Raw genomic sequence first — 26,515 nt, 5'->3', positions numbered from 1 at the left:
TCAGTAGAAAAACACGAAAAAAATACATATCACTGAGGGCACGAGAATCATAAAATAATATCGTAATAATAAATTCATTGGATTCCAAACGCTTACAAACTAACTTGGTTACTGTATGACTTTTATTCCCTTCGTCTTATCGCATAAGATAAAATAAATTTTAAAAGTTCTTTCTTGTGACAGTAATCTGTCACTCGGACATTTTCACAGATAATTAAAATAACGACTTCTATGAATGACTACCAACATATAGTAGGCGGAAACACTAGGAATAACGTCGTGTGAAATGCTTAATTTTGTTATGTTAATTATTCAGGTTTAAACCTGTAATGATGATGGTTTATTAACCCTTTAGTATTGGTTAATATGCACAACTGTGGGAAAATTAAACAAAGTCATTTGAATCCATAACGTCTACTGAAGTCCGATAAATTCCTGTTTTATCGACATTTTTTTAGTTTCATATTATCTCACTCCGTTTCACCCCAGTGAATTACTACTGCCATTAACTCAATATCACTTCATTCGGCTCCATTCATTTTTAATATTACTAAGAAAGTAACCAAGTATTATAAATCACAGGGTGTCTCGCAAAGAGTATATCAAGCCGAAAAGTTTAGATTGCGTTTTATTAGATTAATCGATTCGTAGTAAAAATAAGACATTTTTTATTTTTTTTTATTTATTGCTGAGATGGGAAAGTGGTTACCGAAGCCCATAGACATTGACAACGTAAATGCTGACACCCACTATAACACGTAACTTATAAGTCTCCTTTTTTACAATACACCAAAGCCCCACCCTTTAAACTGAAACGCATTACTGCTTCACGGCAAAAATAGACACGGTGGTGATACCTCCCGGTGCTGAATCACAATATGCCCTAGCACCAATCTGTACCATCAGGAAGAGAACGTATTAATACTGGTTGTTCGAATTGAATGCGTACATTGAATTCCTTTTTTTTCGCCAAAAAGGCACTGTTTATTAAGCCTTCTTTAACGTTATGAACAATCTGTATATTCCGGGTCGATGTTCTTAAGTGATAGCTTGGAGTGCTTTTATTTCACAAAGACTTCAAAGTTCAACGCACGAAAGAGTAAAATAAATTGTAAGTTGCTTAGCGGGGTCTCTGAACTCAAACACGTGCTCCGTACATGTGATGTCAGCTAATTAATGTACACACAAAATAAACACTCCGCCATTACTCTTGTTCTGACTGGGTCGACGCATCAAACAGCTTCTTTTGTGTTTGCGGGCCTAAAGCCTATATTACGTGTAAAATAGTTACATTTTGGTCGTATTTATTGTTTATTGGAAATAAGTAAAACGATTTTTTAAGCAAGCTTCTTTAGGCGTGTTGAGAGTAAAATTTAACTCTGACAGATTCGTTACGGCTAGAGAGAAAAGATACAATTTAGGACGAGCGAGAGCGAGAAAATAGACAGAGCGTCTCGCGAACCACTCGACCTTAAAGAGAGCAACAAAGCGAACTAGGTTGTTTCTCTTTAAACACATTGTTTACGGGCGTCGGCCACTAGATGACTTGTTATTAGTTTCTCATTACTCCTGTAGATGGCAGTAATACATTAACTATCTCATATTTTATTATGAACGAAGGATTTAAAAAAAATATAGGTATTTATTTTTCTTTATATAATTTAAACTATATGACGACGTCGTCAGGGGATGGCTGAGCGGCAGTTTCCGTCACCACTCGTTTTCGGTTGAACTCAGTTTATTGCAATAAAAGTCAATAACACCTTTTAAATAATAATTAATGAAACTCAACACATAATTTTCACAGTGACAGGGTAAACCGATAGTTTCGTTTCAACTGACCGACTGCCTGAGACTGACTGTCTGACACGGAATGAGATACTAAAAGGCTGACTGTCTGAGACGGAATGAGCTGACTCTGTCCACGTATCGCCATTTTATACTCTGGCGTTACGGAGTCTACCCTACATTTTGTGATATTTATCAAAACAAGATTTTCTCATTTAAAATAATAGTCAAAACAACGTCTTAATATTACTAAAAGCCGTTATCCACGACATATATAAAATATAAATTGTGAAGAGGTCGTTTCTCTTATACACAGCATTGCGCATTAGCAGAGAAATCTAATTCAAGGATGACAAATGAACCAAAACCACAATACTACATACCGCAAAACTTCACTTTTATCACATGCACCAAATTGCACGTGCACCATTTACCATCTTATCTCTTTCTGACGCGTTTGCCTGAATTAACAACCTAGCGGTACAATGTTTACATTCAGGGCTGACATAAAACTAAAAAAAAGTCCACGACATCATATGTCTATGTTTTATGGTTGGCTTACTGTAACCTTTTTTATGTTAACCAAATTTGTTCTAAAGAAAGCATTATTTGTGAAGGTGTTTTTATAAACATGATATTAATCCTTATCCAAATAAATACATTATTCATTACAAGTATTTCATTAAAAAGAAATTTGCCCTTCACATCATTTGATTTCAATGAGGATCTTAAAAAATATAGCAGTTTTAAAATAGCATCGCAGCAAAATAATGATCAAGCGTGTGACACAATTACCTAGTCAGGTCATAAATTCTGTCACATGTTTAATGTAAAATAATTGAAACAAGTTTATTCATTATGTAACCATTCATATACCAAAATGAACTTAACAAAACATAGATTCTTATGACACTAAAGTTTATTCAAAATGACCTCCGTGATTTTGAATACAGGCCTTCAATCTGCGCGGCCAGTCGTCTATCGCAGCACGAACGAGGTCCATGTCAATATCGGCGGCTGCCTTAATCAAGGATGTCTTGAGTGACTCCAAATTGGGATGAGGCTTTGAGCACGCCTTTTCCTCTAAGTGTTGCCATATCTTGTAATCTAACGGATTCAAATCTGGACTGTAGGAGGGCCAGTCTTCGTGCCGGATGAAGTCGATTTCACGTGCCGCCAGCCAGTCTTGTGTGCTCTTCGCTCTATGAGCTGGCGCCGAATCTTGTTGGAATACCCAGTGCCTGATATTGAACATGGTATGAGAAACAGGTTCCACAAGGTTCGTCAGGACTGTATTTTGATACACAACTGCATTCGTTTTTACACCTTTCTCACAAAAATGTACCTCCGTTAAGCCCCAATAAGAAACTCCCAACCATACCATGAGCGAGGATGGAAAATGACCTCGTTGGACACGCGGAATACGGTTACTCGCTTCTTCACTACTGTGTGCGTACACTTTATCATTTTGTTTGTTGTAGCTCTCTTCTACGGTAAAAATTTTTTCATCCGAAAAAAGAATTTCCCGATATTTTTTTCCCGCGTACCGCTTCAACAAAGCGCGGCATCTCTTCAGTCTCAGGTCCATTAGACGAGCATTCAAACGATGTCCTGTTTTTCTCAGATCTGCCCGAAGCCCTAAGTCTTCATTTAACACCCTTTTCACCGTGGTTCTACTTAACCCCATCTGAAGGGCCAACAGTTTCTGCTTACGTTTGGGATTTCTTTGAATTCGCGCCTTCACAGCTTTTATCACTGCTGGAGTCCTAACAGACCGAGGGCGACCACTTCTTGACCTGTCATCTACACTAGAGTCTCTATTGTATCGTTTGATGGTACGATAAACGAATCTTTTGGTTATATTCAAAATTTTCAGTATGTTAAAAATTTGAATTGGCGCGTAACCGCAACGATGCAACGCAATAACTGCAACACGGTCTTCTTTAAGCGTCCACTCCATATTTAAAAACGAGTAAAATTCTAAAAGTATACATTTTTATTTTCATGAACAATTCGAAATTCGAATTCAATAAACTTTTTTGTGGCCAGCATTCTAAAAGAAAAGTTTTTACTGTGTGACAATACTTATGACCTGACTAGTTATATTAAGTGTATAATCTATGGTGTGACACTGAAGTAGGAAACCTATGGAAATGAAACGTCAACAAAAAATTCGTGCTACTGTGACGTCATCTGGCCACAAAACCATAGACCTAAATAGTAGGGACACGACATATTGTTCTATACGTACAATTGCTTATATAAATAGCACCCATTTTGAAGGCACACACATAAACATATATCTATCTCGTTCTTATTCAGCACTTTAACTCGCAGGAAAACAATAATATAATAGTATTTCAGTGCGTACATAAAATGAAACATGAATATACGTAAATGTCTAATGAGGCCGAAAATCCGCCATGTTGAGCGCACCAAATGTCATTGTCACGTCAGTTCGGCCGTCTGTTTTGGGTTGTACATTATTTATTGACTTTGATATCGATTTAATATGATTTCTTATATAAAATTTCATATTTTATCATGCTTAAAACATAATGCAGCGCACCTCAAGGAAGGTGCGCCGCACCATTTGAATCACTCTCACTTGAGAGTGATTCAAATTTTAAACATACCAAGGGACCGCCTGATAAAAAAAAACACCTACAGAACATTTATTCGTTAATAAAATTACAAACGTCATTCCTTGTGTCTTCCTCTCTAAAATCACTTATTTATTAAATATTTAACGAATTTACAATAGTGTTTTACTCACTCCGGAATAAAACTATTTTATTTAAATGGTTCGGATGAGGGCTCCATAATGAATCTATACTAATATTATAAAGAGGAAAGATTTGTTTGTTTGTTTGTTTCGAATAGGCTCCGAAACTACTGGACCGATATGAAAAATTATTTTTCCATTAGAAGCCGACATTGTCCCTGATGAACAAATTTTTTTTTTTTTTTTTCTTGCGTGTTTTAAGTTTCCGAAGCGAAGCGAGGGCGGGTCGCTAGTTTAAATATATATAGATAATAGTTTTGGGGCATCGACTTTCTTGAGATCCTATAAAATATGTTTTCATTATTATTTTTGTATGTTTTAAGCATGATAAAATAAGAAATTTTATATAAGCAATCATATTAAATCGATATCAAAGTCAATAATTAATGTACAACACAAAAAAGACGGCCGAACTGACGTGACAATGACATTTGGTGCGCTAAACATGGCGGATTTTCGGCCTCGATAGACGGATACGGAGACATTTACGTATATTCATGTTTCATTTTATGTACGCACTGAAATACTGTTATATTGTTTTCCAGCGAGTTAAAGTGCTGAGTAAGAACGAGATAGATATATGTTTATGTGTGTGCCTTCAAAATGGGTGCTATTTATATAAGCAATTGTACGTATAGAACAATATGTCGTGTCCCTACTATATAGGGCTATGAGCGTGTGATAATGATGTACAAGGCGCCGGCCAGCCGGTGCGCAACGGCACCAAATAAGAAGGATAACAAGAAATATCCAAATCGATTCAAAGTGAGCTTTGAAAATTTTAGATTTTTCTCCATTTCTCTACGATCCCATCATCAGGTCTTGATAACTACAGGACAATTTGGGAAGTCTACCCTTTCGAACAAAAAAAAAAGAAAAAAGGATTATCAGCATCGGTTCAAGCGTTCTCGAGAAATCGGCGAACATACATAGATAAAAAAATGGTGGTCGAATTGATAACCTCCTAATTTGAAGTCGGTTAAAAAGCGTGATTTTGGTATAAACAACTTTTTCTTTCTATCTTTCTTTTTATTTGTTGATCCTACCAACTCTCAGTGCAGGTACAGAGACGCCATTTTCGATTCGTTTCTTTATTGGCGCGGCTGATACCTTAAATAGCTCCTTAACATTTATAAATTCAAAAATATTTTCGTCTTCTTTTTTTTTATTGCCTTTGTAGGCAGACGATCGTACGGCCCACCTGATGGTAAGTGGTTACCGTCGCCCATGGACTTCAGCAATGCCAGGAGCAGAAAATGAAGTCGCGGGTAAAATTTAGCGTTATCCCAAAGTAACTATTCCACGCGTACGAAGTCGTGGGCAAAAGCTTTATTGTATAAGTTGATTGTGTGGATATCAGAATGGATTTAGTACAGCCGTAGAAAAGTAAAGATACGCTTTAATTAATCTATTTTATAGTACTTTAAATGTTTACTTACTATAAATATAATGTTTACTTACTATAAATTAAAATACATTGCAATAATCATGATTTTTGATCCAAACTACTATCCTGAATAGCCAGTATAAAGATGACTTTTACTTATCTGTGATAAAAGCACGCCTGTGCTGCCCTCATCGCTTCAATTGGGAATTAAAAAAATCGACGTCAGTCAAATGTGTCAGCCACATTAATAATGGCGGTGGTAATATTGTTTTTTGGATATTTCGAAATCTAATAATGTGCTTCTTTAACATTGTTAAAGAGTCAAAATGGTCATAGTTTAACTAATAACTACCTCCAAAAAACAGACCGAATAGACACAAAGCGTAGTGTCTGAGACATTAGACTAAAATGAAATGTGAGAAATACATATATATTTGAGAGTAGTAGCTCGTGTAGTGGGAAGCAGGAGTGTCAGAGGGCGGGCGGCAAAATGGGCGCGCAGCAGGCCAAAGAACGCGGCACCGCCAGCGGCGCGTCCATGCGTTCGGCGCGCAGCAAGCCACGGGTGCCGAAGGACCCCCGCATGCTCGGCTCCAACATATTCACTGAACATAGCGGTCAGTCTCTTTATAACTTATTGTATTCATACTGTAACACTTTCATTTTCCTTTCAGTACTTACTTGTTTTTAGAGCTTTAGGCTTTGAGATTCTCTTACAATAAATTTGTTCGGAAAATTTAATCTATGCACAGTATTGACTTTTGTGATGTCGCTTAATGCTAAGATCTATTTATTCATTTATATAATGAACGTTATATTTAATGAATAAATAGTATTTTATAAGTTGGGACATAGACCCTATAATATTTTTCAAAATTAATAGCTTATATTTGAGATTAAAAAGCTTATTGAATTTAAAATTAATTCTGTGAATTAATACCCATTTATTGACAATAGCATATATTTATATTTCATTTTCATTTTTACGTCACAATATTCTATTTGTATAAGTTACATTGCAATGGCTCTAAATTGAGGAATTTGCCAGTTTTTCTACAACAATAAGTTCATAGCTTATATTACTATTTTATTTGATATGTTAACTAACTGTTATTTTTCCTAAAATTCAGAACACTCATCTTTATGTTGACTGGTAAATTTTTTAACACACTTATGAGTGTTACACATGAGTCTGTCAAATAGGTTGCTGTCTCAAAGGCTATCCTTTGAAAAACGGAATCATCACAGAATCCAACATCAGCATAATGTTTAATTATGTTGAATTTGAAAAAATTACTACAACCTTAAAATAAAATCTGGTATAGCTTTAGAAGTCTGTTTAATACCAATGAAAAATAAGGTTCTGGTGTGGTGTGGAGGTGAACCAGTTTGAAGCTCACTTTGCATTAATTGGGTAACTAGAACTCATTGACATCAACAATATAAATGTTGAGAGTCATCCTGAGACGTCAGTTCCAAAGTACAATTACAGCCTTACTCTTCTTGAAGAGTTATTCATTCCTTCATTTCATTAATTTCTTGAAAACTATGATTTTTTATAAGTAAATTACAATAATTAAGCAAATATATTGTGGAACACAGTGATTGTTACCAGATGTAACAAAGATGGAAGGAAACCAATTGATAAATATTAGAGAAAAAAATAAACAAAATACAGTCTTAACATTTTCATATTAATTGTTTTCAGTAATCATATTTTTCCTTTTATTGAATTAGATATATACACAACATTTTCTGTAACATTTTACAACAAATGGAAAAACTAAAGTTTCATTCTGACAGTCAGCAGAAGATGGAAGATCAAATTGTTAAAATTCAGAACAAAATATGAAAGATGAACAAAAAAAACTATAGTTATTTTCCTAAAACTGTTGAAATTCCTTACATACTAGGTTACAGAAATAAAAGAGGAAATCTGAAGCATTAAAAATCTAGATATATTCCTACAACTGTCGCAATTCATGTTGTACGAGGTCTCTGAATTGCGGTCATTTGCTGTTCGTTTAATTATTACTGCCACTGCCACTCTATAAATATAAATAAATGAGGTTTTTACGAACCTACCAGTACTAAGTGAGATAAAAACTCATCACATACAAAATTTGTTGATAATTCCCAAACCATCTGTATCAAAATCATTGTTTCTTTCTTTGTCTTCATTTCAAAGCCATCTCAAACGATTACAAGAAAGATCGAAAGGATAGATGAAACAAATAAAAAATCTCAGTTTGTAATTTTACAATCCACTATATAAAACTTACAATGCACTATATAAAACTTACAATCCACTATATAAAAAAGCAGTCTGCAGAATAAAACTGGTGTTATAAAATTATACCATGACTGGATTGATCAGTGCTCAGACTGTTCAGAAGGTTCTGTTTTTTAAAAATTGATTCAATGGCTTGGTTATGAAAATTTAACATAGAAATAGATACTTTCATAATTATAACATTAGTATGGACTGCATTTAATCGGCAAAAGAATAACTAAAATTGCTCTAACAGTTTTGCATTTTTATAAATTTTATTTTAAAAATAACAGAAAATGTGTTTTTTAGAGGACTTTTATGACAGCTGCCCAAACTAGCACTTGTGTAGTAGTTCACTATATAAGTACTGTTCACAATGAACAAAATTTTTACACTCTATTTACCCCTCCATCCAAACTAAATTTCAATCTAAATCAATAAAGAGACTGGTGCTATTGTTTCTCCTTTATGCCTTTGATTAATTTAAACACAAGTACAAGTTGCTGCAATGCCTGCTTGGTGGCTAGACAAGCTAACAGCCCACCTGGTGTTAAGTTGTTATTACAGTCCTTTCACATCATATGATTGCTGCCACCCATCTTAAAATTTGAAGTCTAGGTAGTAATGAAAGCAATGCATAAAATCGAATTGAATATAAATTGCAGTATTTTATTACATGTGAAAATTGAGACTAACGTGGCAAGCTTTTCGTATAAGCTACTTTTTCTGGCACTTATCCCACGTTTTGAACATACATATGATGCAGCATGTTTTCTTACACAGAGATTTGACTTCAGTTTTATGACCGACCGCCCTTCTGACGTCAACTCTCTTTGGTTTATTGTTTTGTAAAAGTTACTATGAATATATAAAAAAAAAACTACATTGGGTGAATCTCTTAGGCCTGCTAACTTAAAATAAAATACAAGGCACATCATCACTAACGCTAATATCAGAATAATTCATACACACCATGTGTATGACCATATAACTATAAACTTCACATCCTTTTTACAGCTAAAAGAATCCAAGAGCTCCATTGACTGAAAGAGAAAGTTTTGTGTCTACACATAGCTAACATCGTGAAATTCAACTGAACTTTTACCATTACTGAAGCCATCACACATGTTAAATAGAATTATATCTATCATTCTGCATAAGCTTTATAATATAATAATAATAATGTAATTTTAAAAGCCTTACGTCCTCACCTGTGTTTATTAAATGCTGATTCAATGCAAGGATCTGTTGGGGCGAAGCCGGCGCGACACGGCTTGATTGCAAATATTCGCTGGCGTTGACGGCTAACAACTACCAAAGTGTATATGCACGGGTGACACTTCAGGCGGATTCAAATGTGATCAAGATCTGCTTATTGTCCTGAGTAGGTTAATTTCATGAAGTGTCCATTGAACTTGTTTCATAAGGGATATAGCAGAACCGAGACAGTATGTCGGTAGAAGTCGTCGTGGCCTAAAGCATATGACACCCGGTGCATTCGTATCTTGCAATGTAACGGTGTTCGAATCCCGCTGGGAAGTACCAATTTTTTTAATGAAATATGTACTTAATAAATCTTCACGATTGACTTTCACGCTGAAGGAATAACATCGTATAATAAAAATCTAACCCGCAAAATTATAATTTGTATAATTACTGGAGGAGGGCGTCTTGTGAGTCCGCACGGGTAAGTACCACCAACCTGCCTATTTCTGCCGTGAAGCAGTCATGCGTTTCGGTAAAGGGTGGGGCAGCCGTTGTACTGTAAAAACTGAGACCTTAGAACTCATATCTCAAGGTAGGTGGCGGCATATATGTTGTAGATGTCTATGTGCTCCGGTAACCACTTAACGTCAGGTCACATAGAATGCAATTTGAAAAATTGTATTAGTCTGACGTCTTTACCTTTCCTTAACTCATTTGCAATCGTAATCGCTATCTTATCTACCCGATGGTGTCGATTCGGGGCCATTACGAACTCGCCGCAAGTCTCTGATCTATACGTTCACTATTAACATAAAACCTCCATAATGAAACTATTTGTGGAGGCATTATTTTAGTTTCTTAATAAACAAATATTACTCGTTTGCTTTAACTTAAATTATCCGATTCGGAACATTTCTGCTCCGGGCATTGATATCTTCAATGCGGGGGGTCGTAATTTCAGGTATAAATTTCTATCAAAGACTGTTTCTCCACCTGGTAAACAGTGAGTAGAACGTAATTATTGCATCATCTCGTAAGGTTTTTTTGTTTAGTAGCAGCGATTGACAAGTGTCTTTTGGGAAAATCTTTGTGCTGCTTATCTGCCAGTAGTCTCGAGGTTCCATTTTGACTACACCATAGCTGGTAGACGAGCTCACGGAGCTCCGTCTGATAGGATTTACCAACTGGCGGCAGCTAAGGTAAAAGCGCTATCGTGCCGTGCCGCTTTGTCCAAGGATCGTTCTGTCGCTTTCTTTAGATACCGGTAAAATGGGGCGATTAGGGATTGAGAGGCGAATCGGGAAAAAACCGGGAAAATCTTTCGACGCTCAATATAAGTTTTATATTCGTTGCAAAATCTTCCATTTTTTGTAGTTTAATAGTAGAATGTTGAAAGTTCACAAAACAACTCTGAATATGCATGATAATAGCTGCTAACTTATAAAAAATCGCGTTTCAAATTAACTTTCTGTGGTGGTCATTATTTTAGTGCTAGAAACTTTGCTCTCTTTTATTTATTTGATAATAATAGAAGACGACTATGATTTATAAACGTTATTTAGTATTTGAACCAGCATATATATTAAAGGTAAGTCTCAGTTGTTATTGGTTTTAATGTATTTGATTAAATAAAAATACATGTAAAAATCTATTTTATTTTGGGGATATTGGGGACGTCTTAGGTATAAATAACAACGAAAAAGGGGTCAATTGGGATGAGAATACGTGAAATGGAAACGACCTAAGTATAAATAGGTACAGGTTTGTAGGGTTGTCTATGTAGTTATAACAATATTTTTTAAATTTGTTGGTAAAAATCTGGTTTATTCGAAGCGAAATTGGGAATAAGTCTTTAGTTGAAATAGATAAGCAATTTAATATAAGTAAGTCGATTTTGCAGAGACATGTAACAAGATCAATGAAATCTCAAGGTGGACAAAAATGTCTAAGTAATACATAATAAAATATTTAATATTTGTTCAGAGTGGGGGTATTCATCTGATTAATCCATGGAATAACCGACACACCTAATCTCTTAACCCAGATAGAAATATCAGCCCCTAAGTACTTACCAAGAACGGAGAAATATAAACCGTTTCTAAGAAAGCCCACTATATATGTATATATATAGTTGTTAATGCACTGTCGATTGCACTTATAATTGAGGTGATGTCTGCCATGTACTTTTGTCAGTTTTTCAATTTTTTTATTGATGATCACTTTGTTGGTGCAACTAAATAAATAAATAAATTAAAACTATATATAAAAATAAAAGTAGTGCCAACCCTAGCAAATTTCTCATTTCATCCCAATTAACCGCAATTTTCGGGTAAATAGGGATTACACCTATTTTTGCATTTTTTGCTTAAACTGGAATGCTAGTTGCATAGTTTTAAATTAGACAACAAAGATGCCCCCAAGACTCAATCATTTTGATCCTGATATAGCATTATATACATCAACAACTACCTTAAAATTGCTCATAAAGTTGGAATTTGTCCCTAATCGCCCCATTTTACGGTACTCATGCCATGCGCTCCGACGGCTATCATGCAAAAATGGGATTATAATAATATGATTTAGAGCAGGGGTGGGCAAATATTTTGATAGTCGGGCCACATTGCAGATGAAAATTTGACCTCGGGCCAAACAGTTTTTTTTTTATGTATAGTTTTTGCTAAGGATGTCAATTAATGAATTTTAAAACCAACATTTTTGAATCAAAATATTTATTTATCAAGTAATTTGAATAAAAAAATTGAAAAGAAAATTTATGTTAAACAAAAGCTAATACATATTTGTGTTTTTAATAATCTAATATATAAAATTCTCGTGTCAGGCTGTGCGTGATTGAACTCCTCCGAAACGGCTCGACCGATTTTCGTGAATCTTAGCGTGCATATCGGCCAGGGTGAAGAATCGGACAACATCTATTTTTCATCCCCCTAAATGTTAAATGTTAAAGGGTGGTCCACTCCTAATTTTTATTTTTTATACAAATTTTTTGTTTTTATATTTTTATGATACAGCATACAAAAATACATAAATCCCTAAATTTTCACCCCTCTACGATCAACCCTTATTTTTTATTTGTTAATAGAACTTTAATTTTTTTGGCAAGATTTTCAATTTTATTTTTATTTTGTCATGTTTTAAAATAAAAAATCTGATGTTACTCTCAATTTTTCATCCCTCTATGATCAACCCCTATGTTTTATTTGTTAATTATAAACTTTAATTTTTTTGGCAAGTTTTTATTTTTATTTTGTCATGACTTATACGATCAACCCCTATTTTTCCATCCCGATTTTTATTTTATTTATTCTATGCTCAGATTGCGGATCTGAGCATACAATTAAAAAAATTAAAATAAAAAAAATAAAAATCGAGCATAGAATAAAAAAAATAAAAAAGGTTTGCAAGATGGCAATCAAATATTATAATTGAATTGTAGTACGATAAATTCTTATTCAGAGTTTATAATTTCAAGTTCCTTTATTATGTTTTTTTTTTTAAATTAAATTTGATCTCCCGCCCTCGCCGGTCGACTACTGATCGACTATCAATCGATCAGCTATCCCCGCCACTCATCCAGCAAACATCACGTAGTAGGGATGAGGACGAAGCCGGTCTCCTGTCTGACTCACTATACATTTTTCAGCCATGGTTTTTTGGTTTTATTTGTGTATCAATAGTATGTTCAGTAGGTCTGAGAATCGGCTACTATCTATTTTTCATACTCCTAAGTGATAAGGGTTGTCCACCCACTTTTTTTTTTGTTATAATGAGGTATTATGTGTTTTTTTTTATTGCCCTTGTAGGCAGATGAGCATACGGCCCACCTGATGCTGAGTGGTTACCGTCGCCCATGGACTTCAGCAATGCCAAGGGCAGAGCCAAGCCGCTGCCTACCACTCTCCACAAGCCTCGTTTGAAGAAGAACATGTCATAGCGCTCGGGTAACACCGTGGAGGGGAGCTCATTCCATAGCCGGATGGTACGTGGCAAAAAAGATATCTGGAAACGCACTGTGGATGACCGCAGTGGCTCCAGGTAGTATGGACGAACTCTACTTCGGTGGCGGGCGGTGCGATGGTAAAAACGAGATGCCGGTATCATCTTGAACAATTCCTCAAAGCAGTGGTTGAATGAGGTTTTTTTTTCTACACTAGAATTTCCTCAGAAATCTTATTTAAGGCAACACAACGTTTGCCGGGTCAGCTAGTAATATAACTAGTCAGGTCATAAGTATTGTCACACAGTAAAAACTTTTCTTTTAGAATGCTGGCCACAAAAAAGTTTATTGAATTCGAATTTCGAATTGTTCATGAAAATAAAAATGTATACTTTTAGAATTTTACTCATTTTTAAATATGGAGTGGACGCTTAAAAAAGACCGTGTTGCAGTTATTGCGTTGCATCGTTGCGGTTACGCGCCAATTCAAATTTTTAACATATTGAAAAATTTGAATATAACCAAAAGATTCGTTTATCGTACAATCAAACGATACAATGAAGACTCTAGTGTAGATGACAGGTCAAGAAGTGGTCGCCCTCGGTCTGTTAGGACTCCAGCAGTGATAAAAGCTGTGAAGGCGCGAATTCAAAGAAATCCCAAACGTAAGCAGAAACTGTTGGCCCTTCAGATAGGGTTAAGCAGAACCACGGTGAAAAGGGTGTTAAATGAAGACTTAGGGCTTCGGGCATATCGAAGAAAAACAGGACATCGTTTGAATGCTCGTCTAATGGACCTGAGACTGAAGAGATGCCGCGCTTTGTTGAAGCGGTACGCGGGAAAAAATATCGGGAAATTCTTTTTTCGGGTGAAAAATTTTTTACCGTAGAAGAGAGCTACAACAAACAAAATGATAAAATGTACGCACACAGTAGTGAAGAAGCGAGCAACCGTATTCCGCGTGTCCAACGAGGTCATTTTCCATCCTCGCTCATGGTATGGTTGGGAGTTTCTTATTGGGGCTTAACAGAGGTACATTTTTGTGAGAAAGGTGTAAAAACGAATGCAGTTGTGTATCAAATTACAGTCCTGACGAACCTTGTGGAACCTGTTTCTCATACCATGTTCAGGCACTGGGTATACCAACAAGATTCGGCGCCAGCTCATAGAGCGAAGAGCACACAAGACTGGCTGGCGGCGCGTGAAATCGACTTCATCCGGCACGAAGACTGGCCCTCCTCCAGTCCAGATTTGAATCCGTTAGATTACAAGATATGGCAACACTTGGAGGAAAAGGCGTGCTCAAAGCCTCATCCCAATTTGGAGTCACTCAAGATATCCTTGATTAAGGCAGCCGCCGATATTGACATGGACCTCGTTCGTGCTGCGATAGACGACTGGCCGCGCAGATTGAAGGCCTGTATTCAAAATCACGGAGGTCATTTTGAATAAACGTTAGTGTCATAAGAATCTATGTTTTGTTAAGTTCATTTTGGTATATGAATGGTTACATAATGAATAAACTTGTTTCAATTATTTTACATTAAACATGTGACAGAATTTATGACCTGACTAGGTATAAAATGCTTCACGGGCCAGACAAAATTCTACCGCGGGTTGCCATTTGCCCAGGCTTGACTTAGAGGATGTCATTGTGTTGCGGGCCGCGTGAGCGAATCCTACACTTACATAAGTCATGAACGCACGCGTGCAAGCGTTGTAGGGTGTCATATTAATAGGTTGGGGAAAAAGTTTCTTCGCGTTTTTTAAGAAAATTCACAACATTTTTTAATATAGTTTATTTAAATTTAAGTAAAATATGTAGATACCATTTTGTTCGATAACTTTTTGCCATCTTGTAGGTAGGGACATGATCTCATGCTATATAAAAATTGGGGCTTCTGATCAAAATACCGCGATAATTGGTTTTGGCAGTCCTCTCGTGATGTTAACCTAACACTGCCTAAAGAATTTTGAAGGGACCGAAACAGGTGGAAATCTGGTGGTAAGGTGCAAGGTCAGGACTATCTATACAGGTGGAAGCGTGCTGCACGTCAGAGCTACATCTGGGTTGCCACAAGTGCGGGCATCCGGACAATGACGCACAACACGCGCTCGAAATGTGCACGCGTTTTTTTTTATGATTGAAGGATTACTGGTGGCCCGGAGGCCTTTCCAGTTTCACCAGGACAGGTGGGCGAGCAAAGGCTCAGCCAGGAGGGGTGGGATTTACTAACAGCTACCCGAGCGCCTCCGAAGGAGACCTAACAACTCAAGAGCAGCTGTTTCGCGAATGAATCTACTACCGGATCGGAATCGCGACCCGCTGAGAAGATCCGGCGAGAAACTCAGCGGGCTGATGCATGGGTTAGGTTGCACGTTGAGATCTTTGTCGAGTTTGACGAGTACGGTTACCGAGGTCCCTAAGCCTGCTCCTAGTGTTAGAGCTGAAGGCGTCTAATGCAAAGGTTATTGGATCTGATTGATCCGTAGACGTGTCTAGGGTGTCGACGGTGACTGGCTCCTGCGTGATCAGGATTCGGGGAGCAGTCAGCGGCGGCAACGATAAGGCGATTATCATGACGCACGGCTTTATCGAAGTGCCCGCGTTGGGAGCACTCGCTGCGAGTGCTGGGGAAAGATCTCTCTTTGACCGTCGCTTTGCTCGTCGCCCGCATGTAAGAGGATCAGAGCTCGTGGGAGGCCATGGCTAGGTTTTGTGACCTGGTAATGGCGTCCCGTGAGGCTGAGGAGTGCGAAAGGGAGTGGAATCCCTCTTTAGCACCTCAGCGCAGAAGGCGGGGTGGGCGGTGCAGGCGTGAAGCTCCTGCTTAGCCCCAGAAAGGGACTGTCGGGTGGCGAGTGCGGGTGCGGGGGCGCCCGGTACCCGACTGTCGGTCCGGTGGTGGGGCGGTGCAAGGTGGCTCCTGTGCGCCGGACATGAAATCCCGTCTTATCATCAGGACAGGTACCAGCGAAGGCGGACTTTCGGCGCGCACTGCGGTACCGTAGGACTGGTGTAGCCGGTGTGGTGGAGCTTGATGGAGTTTAGTCGGTATTTGGTTTTGCGGGGCGAGCGCCTCGCGCGCCTTTTTCAAGGCGTAGTCTCCTGCGAGGAATTCGGGGAGGTGGAGGACCTCGTCTCCCTCTTCCTCTTGAGAGGCATCGGAGTCCGACATAACCCGATTGATGGTTACTACATGCTTACTACATGTAATTAACATGAGAAGGTAAGAATTGTAAACAAATTAGTTGTTAATTAATTGATTAATATTAATTGCAGCAGACTTATGGTGGCAGAGGTTGTTTTTATAAATTCATAATATTGAGATCAGCCTAAAAAATTGTTTCATCTAATTAACAGATGAGGGTATGTTTTCCTAATCCCGGATCTTAGACTAAAAGCAATAATAGGTATAACAACTACGTCAAAACATCCTAAGATCCGATACGCTGTAACTTAATATGCCTTCAAAAATAATTAAAAAAATAAATTTACGTAAATATTATTTTAAGTATGAAAGCATCAAAGTGTATTTGCGTTAGAACGCTCCACTGAGGCCGGGATTGCGGGAAACTATAGGATGCAGTTCCGCCCCCCGCTTCCCGGAAACGGTCGATATAAGCCTCCAATCGATGCAGTGTAGCCTTCCGCCTCGAGTCGGCATTCTCTTCACTTTGTATCTACAAACAGTATGATATAGTATCAGTATTCATGATAATGTCGGTAGTGCTTGACCTGATTTTAGTACCTAATATTAAAATTGACGCGTGTAAGGCTTTTATTTGCATGTTCATTACAGAGCAGAGAAACAAGAGAGCCTCTTGCTTCCTCCGCCCTATTATCAAAGCGAAACAAGAAAAGAAAGTTAGGAATTTTCCGGGACTCTACCTATAACCAGTCAGCGACATTTCACAACACAATTACACCCGTTGATAATATTCTTAAGTCCTTGTGAATAAAAGTGGTACTGCAAAGTATTTTATCAGACTTTTGATTGGCTTCAATCGTACTAATATCAGCCAAAAAATTTTTTTTTATCATACGATTATTACTTTTATTGTGAATAAGATGTTGGGTGATTAATGATACTACTAGATAATGACCGAGCTTTGCTCGGTTTTTTTTTTATAACGCCATCTTGTTGTGTCTTTAAAGCGGTTAGTTGCCCTCAATTAAGAAAAATTTGTATTATTATTCGCCAATAGATGTCGGTAAGAGTTGATTATTGAAAACACGAATAAAACAACAGTTTCTGAAAATAAATCGTAGCTAGATCGATTTATCGCACCCGAAATCCCCTGTATACTAAATTCTATGAAAATCGTTGGAGCCGTTTCCGAGATTCAGATTATATATACTTAGTCTGGCCATAAATACTGTTACAATTAAAAATAAACAAAATATTACATTTGAATTTGGAATCTGTCATTTTTATATGATTGCCACTGTAGTAGGAAACTTATGGAAATGAAACGTCAACAAAAATTTCGTGCCACTGTGACGTCATCTGACCACAAAACATGGCGGTTTTAGTGCTGTGCAAAAGATTTCAATGTTATCAGGTTTTATCGATAAACGTTCTTGGCTCATTTTATTTTAAATATTGTTGAGTATTATTTATTTGTAGAATATATACTTTAATGGGAAGTAAGTAGGTATAGTGTTATGTGCAAATATGATATGATTTAGATGTGTGAAATCTAAGACAAGTTCGTCCTTCGAATTTTCCAAGTAAACGATATGATGATTTTTAAAAGTTGCTACACTGATTTTATAAAGTTGTCGTTTGTCGCAAAACATAAAGATATGGCGTAGTACAGTGCCATCTGCCCATTTCTAGTATGCTAAATGTTATCGTATTTTGAGTACGTGTTTTTCTTAGACTATTACAATCTATTTTAATTGTTTTGCTGACTCTAAAGTCCGTAACACACTACCGCAGCGCACCTCAAGGAAGGTGCGCCGCACCATTTGAATCACTTTCACTTGAGAGTGATTAAAATTTTAAACTTATCAAGGGACCGCGTGAAAGAAAAAAACACCTACAGAACATTTATTCATTAATTACAAACGTCATTCCTTGTGACTTCCTCTCTAAAATCACTTAATTATTAAATATTTACCGAATTAAAAATAGTGTTTTACTCACTGCGGAATAAAACTATTTTATTTAAATAGTTCCGAAGAGATTTTGTCGGTAGCCTTTTTCCCGAAATATCTAAACAGAATGTCTAAATATGTTTTGATGACATATTTTAAAGAGGTATTTATGATTAGTGTCATGATCAATAGATTCCGACCGAAAAATGGTGTCCGATTTTTCGGATGAGGGCTCCATAATGAATTTAAATATATATAGATAATAGTTTTGGGGCATCGACTTTCTTGAGATCCTATAAAATACGTTTTAATTATTATTTTTGTATGTTTTAAGCATGATAAAATATGAAATTTTATATAAGCAATCATATTAAATCGATATCAAAGTCAATAAATAATGTACAACCCAAAACAGACGGCGGAACTGACGTGACAATGACATTTGGAGCGCTCAACATGGCGGATTTTCGGCCTCATTAGACATTTATGTATATTCATGTTTCATTTTATGTACGCACTGAAATACTATTATATTGTTTTCCTGCGAGTTAAAGTGCTGAGTAAGAACGAGATAGATATATGTTTATGTGTGTGCCTTCAAAATGGGTGCTATTTATATAAGCAATTGTACGTATAGTACAATATGTCGTGTCCCTACTATATATGTCTATGATGATTGCTCATTGAGTTTTGTCATTTTGGCGCCAATACATTGTACAATATTTTGCGATATTAAAATAGAGTGGGGTGGTAAAGAGAACCGAATCGCTGTGATTGCATTACACAAAGTAGGTATGGAGCAAAATGCAATTTTTAAAACTCTCCATACGCTTGGTATTAGTAAAATGTGTGTGTACCGGGCTATTAATAGATGTAATGAGACCTCCTCTGTTTGTGACAGAAAAAGATCTGGCCGTGACGTAGTGTTCGTAAGAAAAAGGTGGTCAAAGCAGTAAGGGAAAGAATTCGAAGAAATCCTATCCGAAAGCAAAAGATTTTATCTCGGGAGTTGAAGATAGCACCTAGAACCATGTCGCGTATTTTAAAAGATGACTTAGAGAGACGTACTGGTCATTTCTTAACTGATATTTTAAAAGAGAATAGGGTGGTAAAATCGAAACAACTACTGAAGCAGTACGCAAAGGGAGGTCATAGAAAAATTTTGTTTACGGATGAGAAAATTTTTACAATTGAGCAACATTTTAACAAACTAAATGACCGTATTTATGCTCAAAGCTCTAAGGACTCTTCCCAATTAGTCGACAGAGTGCAACGTGGGCATATCCGACTTCAGTGATGGTTTGGTGGGGTATTAGCTATAAAGGAGTGATTGAGCCATACTTTTGTGAAAACGGTATCAAAACACCGGCACAAGTGTATCAAAATACCATTCTTGAGAAGGTAGTGAGGCCCCTTAACAACACCATGTTCAATAATCAAGAATGGTCCTTCCAGCAAGACTCGGCGCCAGGTCATAAAGCTCGGTCTACACAGTCTTGGTTGGAAACGAATGTTTCGGACTTCATCAGAGCTGAAGACTGGCCGTCATCCAGTCCCGATCTTAATCCGCTGGATTGTGATTTATGGTCAGTTTTAGAGAGTACGGCTTGCTCTAAACGCCATGATAATTTGGAGTCCCTAAAACAATCCGTACGATTGGCAGTGAAAAATTTTCCCATGGAAAGAGTGCGTGCTTCTATTGATAACTGGCCTCAACGTTTAAAGGACTGTATTGCAGCCAATGGAGACCACTTCGAATAAGCTTTTTATACTTTAAATTGTTTTATATTTATGTATTAAACTAACACGCTGTAAAAGTAATAAATGTTATTTGCCATACAATTTTTTTTGTTTTCCTTTGTAATAGTATTTATGGCCAGACTAAGTATGTATATATAATTGCTAGTTTAAAGGTATAAGATAAATACTAATCATCTGTTATTGCTTGACTGACCTGCTTGTATTAAATAAATAATCTATATATAGTAATATAGTATTAATTCAATAAAAAACAAGACAGTCCGAACGATGTTCTCGGTAGTAACACAGCGAACTACATGTTGCTGTGCGCAATGCCGCTGTGTGCTAGCGCCGCGCCGCGCTACGCCACGCCACGCTACGCTATGCCGCTTCGCGAAATGAGTTCTCAATCTGTGCATGAAGCCCCTCGCTGTTAGAGAGCGTTAGTAGAAGTGTGTACGTGCAGGGTGTGTCTCAGCGTGGAGGTGGTTGTTTGCAGAGGCGCTGCTGCAGAGCCGACCGCTGCCGCACATCCCAGACCTGCCCGACGAGGCCGCCGCGCCACCCGCTCCGCTGCCGCTCGACTCCGCTAACAGGTAACATACACATGGGCTTCTCCTTTTCTTTTCCCCAACGCGTTGCAGTATCTTCAAACGTTCAAATAAATTGAATCAGAAACAAGATGAAGTGGAGCTTTTAAATCGAAATATGTAGGTGGAAGGCGATAGCGCCACGTCGGTAACGTCTGTGGCCCATTAGCGGTAGTTTCTCATTGGATAGGCCAAATTGCATATAAAAAAATACTTATTCAAAGCATACTGTACTGTAATGTACTGTATAAAGTATACTGATATACGACATCCGACAATATAGCAGCGGCGGTAAAATAGCTTCCCTCGCACCGCGCTTGCTCCGTGCCTTGGAGTTACATCCTGCGTCGAGTGCTGCAAAAATAGTGCATCGGTTCCGCGCAGGTCGGCCGGGAGCGCCGCCGCCCCACTGCACTTGTTGCAGCCTCTCGCAGCGCGTCGCCGGCTCGCTCCCGTCACGCTCCGAATACCTAAATACAAATTGCCATTAAATCATACCGCGATGTCTTCCGACCAGATGGACCTCGAAGGAGAATCTTTTGGCCCATCACGAAGAGGACGATCCTCAGCTGTTCGTAGCCCTCTACGATTTCCAGGCGGGAGGGGAGAACCAGCTCACGCTCAAGAAAGGTAACGATATACATTCTTTTAAGTTGTATCTTTATTGTATCTTTTATGTTATATTTATATTAATTCTATGTGCGCGGCTAATTAGCAAGCAGTCATCATTGTTCTAAAGATTCGTAAATCATAAATTAGATTAAAATCGCATAAACATTCATTTTCAATTAAGAACTAATTAAGAACTTATAATACAGCCAAGACCGTCCTCCCGAAAGAAAGAAATATTTTAAAATGCGTTAACGTTCAACAAGTAATAAGAAGGCAAAAGTGCGTGCGAGGGCTGTAACTCCCTGAATGATAGTGATGCAAAACCGTTAACGCTGGATCGATATCTCGACCTAGTTTTCGACTCAGTGGCTTCAATTGCAAATTTACACTTTTTTCACATTGCTCTCTGCCATCGGCGTGGTAACTGTACCTACCTTCCATTTATATCTATTACGCCTGAACCTTACATACTCTTCAATCTCAAGATATTTTGTCTAAATTTGCAACGGCCTATTCTAATGAATTTGATTATATGTAAATGTATGTAATTGAGCCGAGTCCTGTATATCTATGATCATTCTTCACGACTCAATGGACATCAGCAATTGTGTAGAGTAAGTACAGATGGGATCCTTCTGATCGACATCGAGTATTCTATTTTTCCAATTGGAGAGGCAAAGGTACCATAGAGCCTCATCTTATATATTATTTTTATATGAAAAATGATAATATGAAGTGAAATAAAATGAAATTGATTAATTGGAAACATTAATCAATTGGCATGAAATGATATGAAATAGGTTCAGATGATATGGGATGAAATACCTAGTCAGGTCATAAATTCTGTCACATGTTTAATGTAAAATAATTGAAACAAGTTTATTCATTATGTAACCATTCATATACCAAAATGAACTTAACAAAACATAGATTCTTATGACACTAAAGTTTATTCAAAATGACCTCCGTGATTTTGAATACAGGCCTTCAATCTGCGCGGCCAGTCGTCTATCGCAGCACGAACGAGGTCCATGTCAATATCGGCGGCTGCCTTAATCAAAGATGTCTTGAGTGACTCCAAATTGGGATGAGGCTTTGAGCACGCCTTTTCCTCCAAGTGTTGCCATATCTTGTAATCTAACGGATTCAAATCTGGACTGGAGGAGGGCCAGTCTTCGTGCCGGATGAAGTCGATTTCACGCGCCGCCAGCCAGTCTTGTGTGCTCTTCGCTCTATGAGTTGGCGCCGAATCTTATTGGAATACCCAGTGCCTGTTATTGAACATGGTATGAGAAACAGGTTCCACAAGGTTCGTCAGGACTGTATTTTGATACACAACTGCATTCGTTTTTACACCTTTCTCACAAAAATGTACCTCTGTTAAGCCCCAATAAGAAACTCCCAAACCATACCATGAGCGAGGATGGAAAATTACCTCTTTGGACACGCGGAATACGGTTGCTCGCTTCTTCACTACTGTGTGCGTACACCTTATCATTTTGTTTGTTGTAGCTCTCTTCTACGGTAAAAATTTTTTCATCCGAAAAAAGAATCTCCCGATATTTTTTTCCCGCGTACCGCTTCAACCAAGCGCGGCATCTCTTCAGTCTCAGGTCCATTAGACGAGCATTCAAACGATGTCCTGTTTTTCTTCGATATGCCCGAAGCCCTAAGTCTTCATTTAACACCCTTTTCACCGTGGTTCTGCTTAACCCCATCTGAAAGGCCAACAGTTTATGCTTACGTTTGGGATTTCTTTGAATTCGCGCCTTCACAGCTTTTATCACTGCTGGAGTCCTAACAGACCGAGGGCGACCACTTCTTGACCTGTCATCTACACTAAGTCTTTATTGTATCGTTTGATGGTACGATAAACGAATCTTTTGGTTATATTCAAATTTTTCAGTATGTTTAAAATTTGAATTGGCGCGTAACCGCAACGATGCAACGCAATAACTGCAATACGGTCTTCTTTAAGCGTCCACTCCATATTTAAAAATGAGTAAAAATTCTAAAAGTATACATTTTTATTTTCATGAACAATTCGAAATTCGAATTCAATAAACTTTTTTGTGGCCAGCATTCTAAAAGAAAAGTTGTTACTGTGTGACATTACTTATGACCTGACTAGGTATAATGTCAGTAAAATGGTGGTTATTTACTGAGACCTTTTCAGTGGACTTTTTGGAATAACCCGAGAAGCTACGTCCAGCGACTTTGTTTCATTTTCCCACCTTTGTGTAGTTTAACAGATACTAAACAGTTAATAATCTATCTTTATTACACATTTAAACCTGAAGAAACGCTAAATTAACAAAATAAAACAATACACACAATTTCGCACGTCGCGTTACCGCCAAAAAGTCAGTATTACTTCACTTTTGAGCAAGATCAAGTTGGTAGTGAAACTAAAATCATTTCATCTTCTTTTAATAGTTATTCTGTTTTAAATGAATAAACCAAAATGGCAACACAATGTTTCGCTTGGAGGACGCTGTCGACGGCACAAGACGAGCTTATTTATAACGTCCTTCTTCTTAGTTATAAAGAAAATAATCCTATATTAAGAATTATTGGATCGAATTTAAGAAAAGGAGACTTCTAAAGTAAAGGGATTAAGATATAAAATTTATTTTAACATATAACTGTAATAACTGGGAACAAATAACGCACGGTCATCCGACCCCAATTAGGATTCCAGGATTCCCTGTGTTATGGCCACCAGAGACCGATAAACATACATTTATATGTTTAAATATATATATAGATACTAAACATTTAGACAAAGAGCAAACAAATCTATTCATCACACAAAGATTCCCCTATGTGGTAATCGAACCAACGACTCTTGCCGCAACAAGCAGGAGCGGTAACTATTGCTCCACCGACTCCATCAGAGTATATAACAATCAAATTTTAATTTTAAGAAATAACAAACTAAAAATTAAAATTTCAGTTCAAATGATGTATAGGCGCTCCTTTTTGCACTGCTCTGTGATATTTGTATCACCATCGCCATCACTGTTTAACAACGACGCACAATGATAGTGAACACACACAAAATATCACAAGTTTACTACAATAACTGTATTACGTATTCTTCATAAAATTTACTAACAAATTAAATAGATACTGGCTTCTTTTCATTTTTACAAAATTATCGCTGCTCACGATGACTAAATGTCCTGCGAATAACTTGTGCCCACTCGCACTCACAGTTCTTCACTTTTCAGCGTGAAGAACGTACACTCGTTTAACGCAGTGGTTAAGTCATTCGATTCGTTTTATGAAACTCGCACTAAGCACATAGATTCAAGGTCCTTATCGATCAACTGTCTTTCGTAATGTGAAGAGAAATAAAAACAGTAATTCTTTGTCATTCTTCCGGTTAAATAAATACTTAACCTTATTTAACTTTATTATGTAACAGTGTATACAGTTTAAATACATACTATGTGAGTTTAACTGCCCACTCGTGGCCGCTAAACCTTTGAGATAGCTTAAACAACTTAAGATAACTTGAGTAAGATCCGACTTGTTCGTCTCTGACGATTATATAACCATATTATATTATATTAAAGAATTCAGCTTAAACTACAACAAATGGTATAAATTGATGTGGCTGGTCCAACTTTCTATGATTGTTCAGATTATATTATAATTGAATATGTTCACATTGGTGTTGCAAATATTATATGATAAGACTTACACACATAATATACATGTTGGCGCACGTCAGGGATGGCTGAGCGGTAGTTTCCGTCATCACTCGTATTTGGTTGAACTCAGTTTATAAAAAGTCAATAAAACCTTTTGAATAATAATTATTGAAACTCAACACACACAACTTTCACAATGACAGGATAAACCGACAGTTTCGTTGCACATACCGACAGACCGACTGACTGACTGACTGACTGCCAGAGACTCACTGACTGAGACGGACGGAATGACTGTCTGACACGGAATGCGACGACTCTGTCCACGTACCGCCATTTTATACTGTGGCGTTACGGAGTCTACCCTTCATTTTGTGATATTTATCAAAACAACATTTCATCATTTAAAATAATAATCAAAACCACCGTCTTAATATTACTAAAAGTCGTTATCCACGACATACATATTATGTCGGTCCCACTGAACCGTTTGAACGATCTCCGTGACGTTGACTCGATCAAAATTCAAATTTTTGAAGCCTCCTATGTCCACACGTTACACGTTACGTTTCTCCCTTTCCCAGATTTTATAATAAAGTAACTGCATATGGAATTACTTCAGAGATGCAGGAGAAAACTGAACTAGTTATTTTTGTAATCTCTTCAAATTGTCTGAGAAGTTTGGTACATTGTTCCATTAGTTCCTATTGAGCATGACAATGTGTTAGATTATTTAAAGTTTCATGATCTGTAATGTACAATATTTGTTCTAATAATCGCTCCATTAAATAATATGTTAAATTCCAGCGTGTGCTCACATCTTGTACTAGTTGGTGGTTAGGCTAGTTAAGTTCTTGTTGAATGGATTTAAGTTTCTGCTCTGCTATGGCCGATTTTGTATTAACTGGTGTCATTTTTTAATGAACAAACAATATAACAAGGACTAACGAACAGACTTTTGTACAAAATCGTAATGTTTTATTTAATTTGTGATTTATATTGATCTGACAAAGCGTTCCATGACGTGATTTACTCGCAACTGAGACAGTCAAATGGCCGGACACCGCCCGCGCACGATGGAGACAGGTCCCGACCGGTCGTATTATTCTTTACGCGCTCGACTAACTAGCATGTACTTTGTGCCGAATATTCGCCGCTTCGGCAGACAGCGTTGCCGAAAATTCGGTATTCGGCCAAATCACTATATAAAATATAATTCTAGTAGTGCAGACAAGATACTGGCGGTAGGACCTCTTGTGAGTCCGCACGGGTAGGTACCACCACCCCGCCTATTTTTGCCGTGAAGCAGTAATGCGTTTCGGTTTGAAGGGTGGGGTAGCAGTTATTACTATACTTGAGACCTTAGAACTTATATCTCAGGGTGGGTGGTGCATTTACGTTGTAGATGTCTATGGGC

The 26,515-nt window shown here is 37.4% G+C and overlaps 1 protein-coding gene across 3 annotated transcripts in view; it reads left to right on the top strand.

The window, feature by feature from the left end:
- The first annotated feature begins 6,176 nt into the window (after nucleotides 1-6,176).
- Nucleotides 6,177-26,515, top strand: part of Abl (tyrosine-protein kinase Abl) — a 40,253-nt gene continuing 19,914 nt past the window's right edge. The window contains exons 1-3 of one of the 3 annotated variants that reach the window (XM_028179532.2): nucleotides 6,177-6,577; nucleotides 20,737-20,833; nucleotides 21,345-21,457. In XM_028179532.2, the coding sequence (XP_028035333.2) occupies nucleotides 6,451-6,577; nucleotides 20,737-20,833; nucleotides 21,345-21,457 (337 nt within the window). In that variant the 5' untranslated portion in view covers nucleotides 6,177-6,450. The remainder of the gene's footprint in view (nucleotides 6,578-20,736; nucleotides 20,834-21,344; nucleotides 21,458-26,515) is intronic. The other 2 variants (XM_028179524.2, XM_028179538.2) reach the window with 2 other exon arrangements.

The sequence above is a fragment of the Bombyx mandarina genome, chromosome 01 (assembly GCF_030267445.1).
Source record: "Bombyx mandarina strain Sakado chromosome 01, ASM3026744v2".
In the NCBI taxonomy this organism is placed as follows: Eukaryota; Metazoa; Arthropoda; class Insecta; order Lepidoptera; family Bombycidae; genus Bombyx; species Bombyx mandarina.
This window is presented reverse-complemented; position numbering and strand designations above follow the sequence as displayed.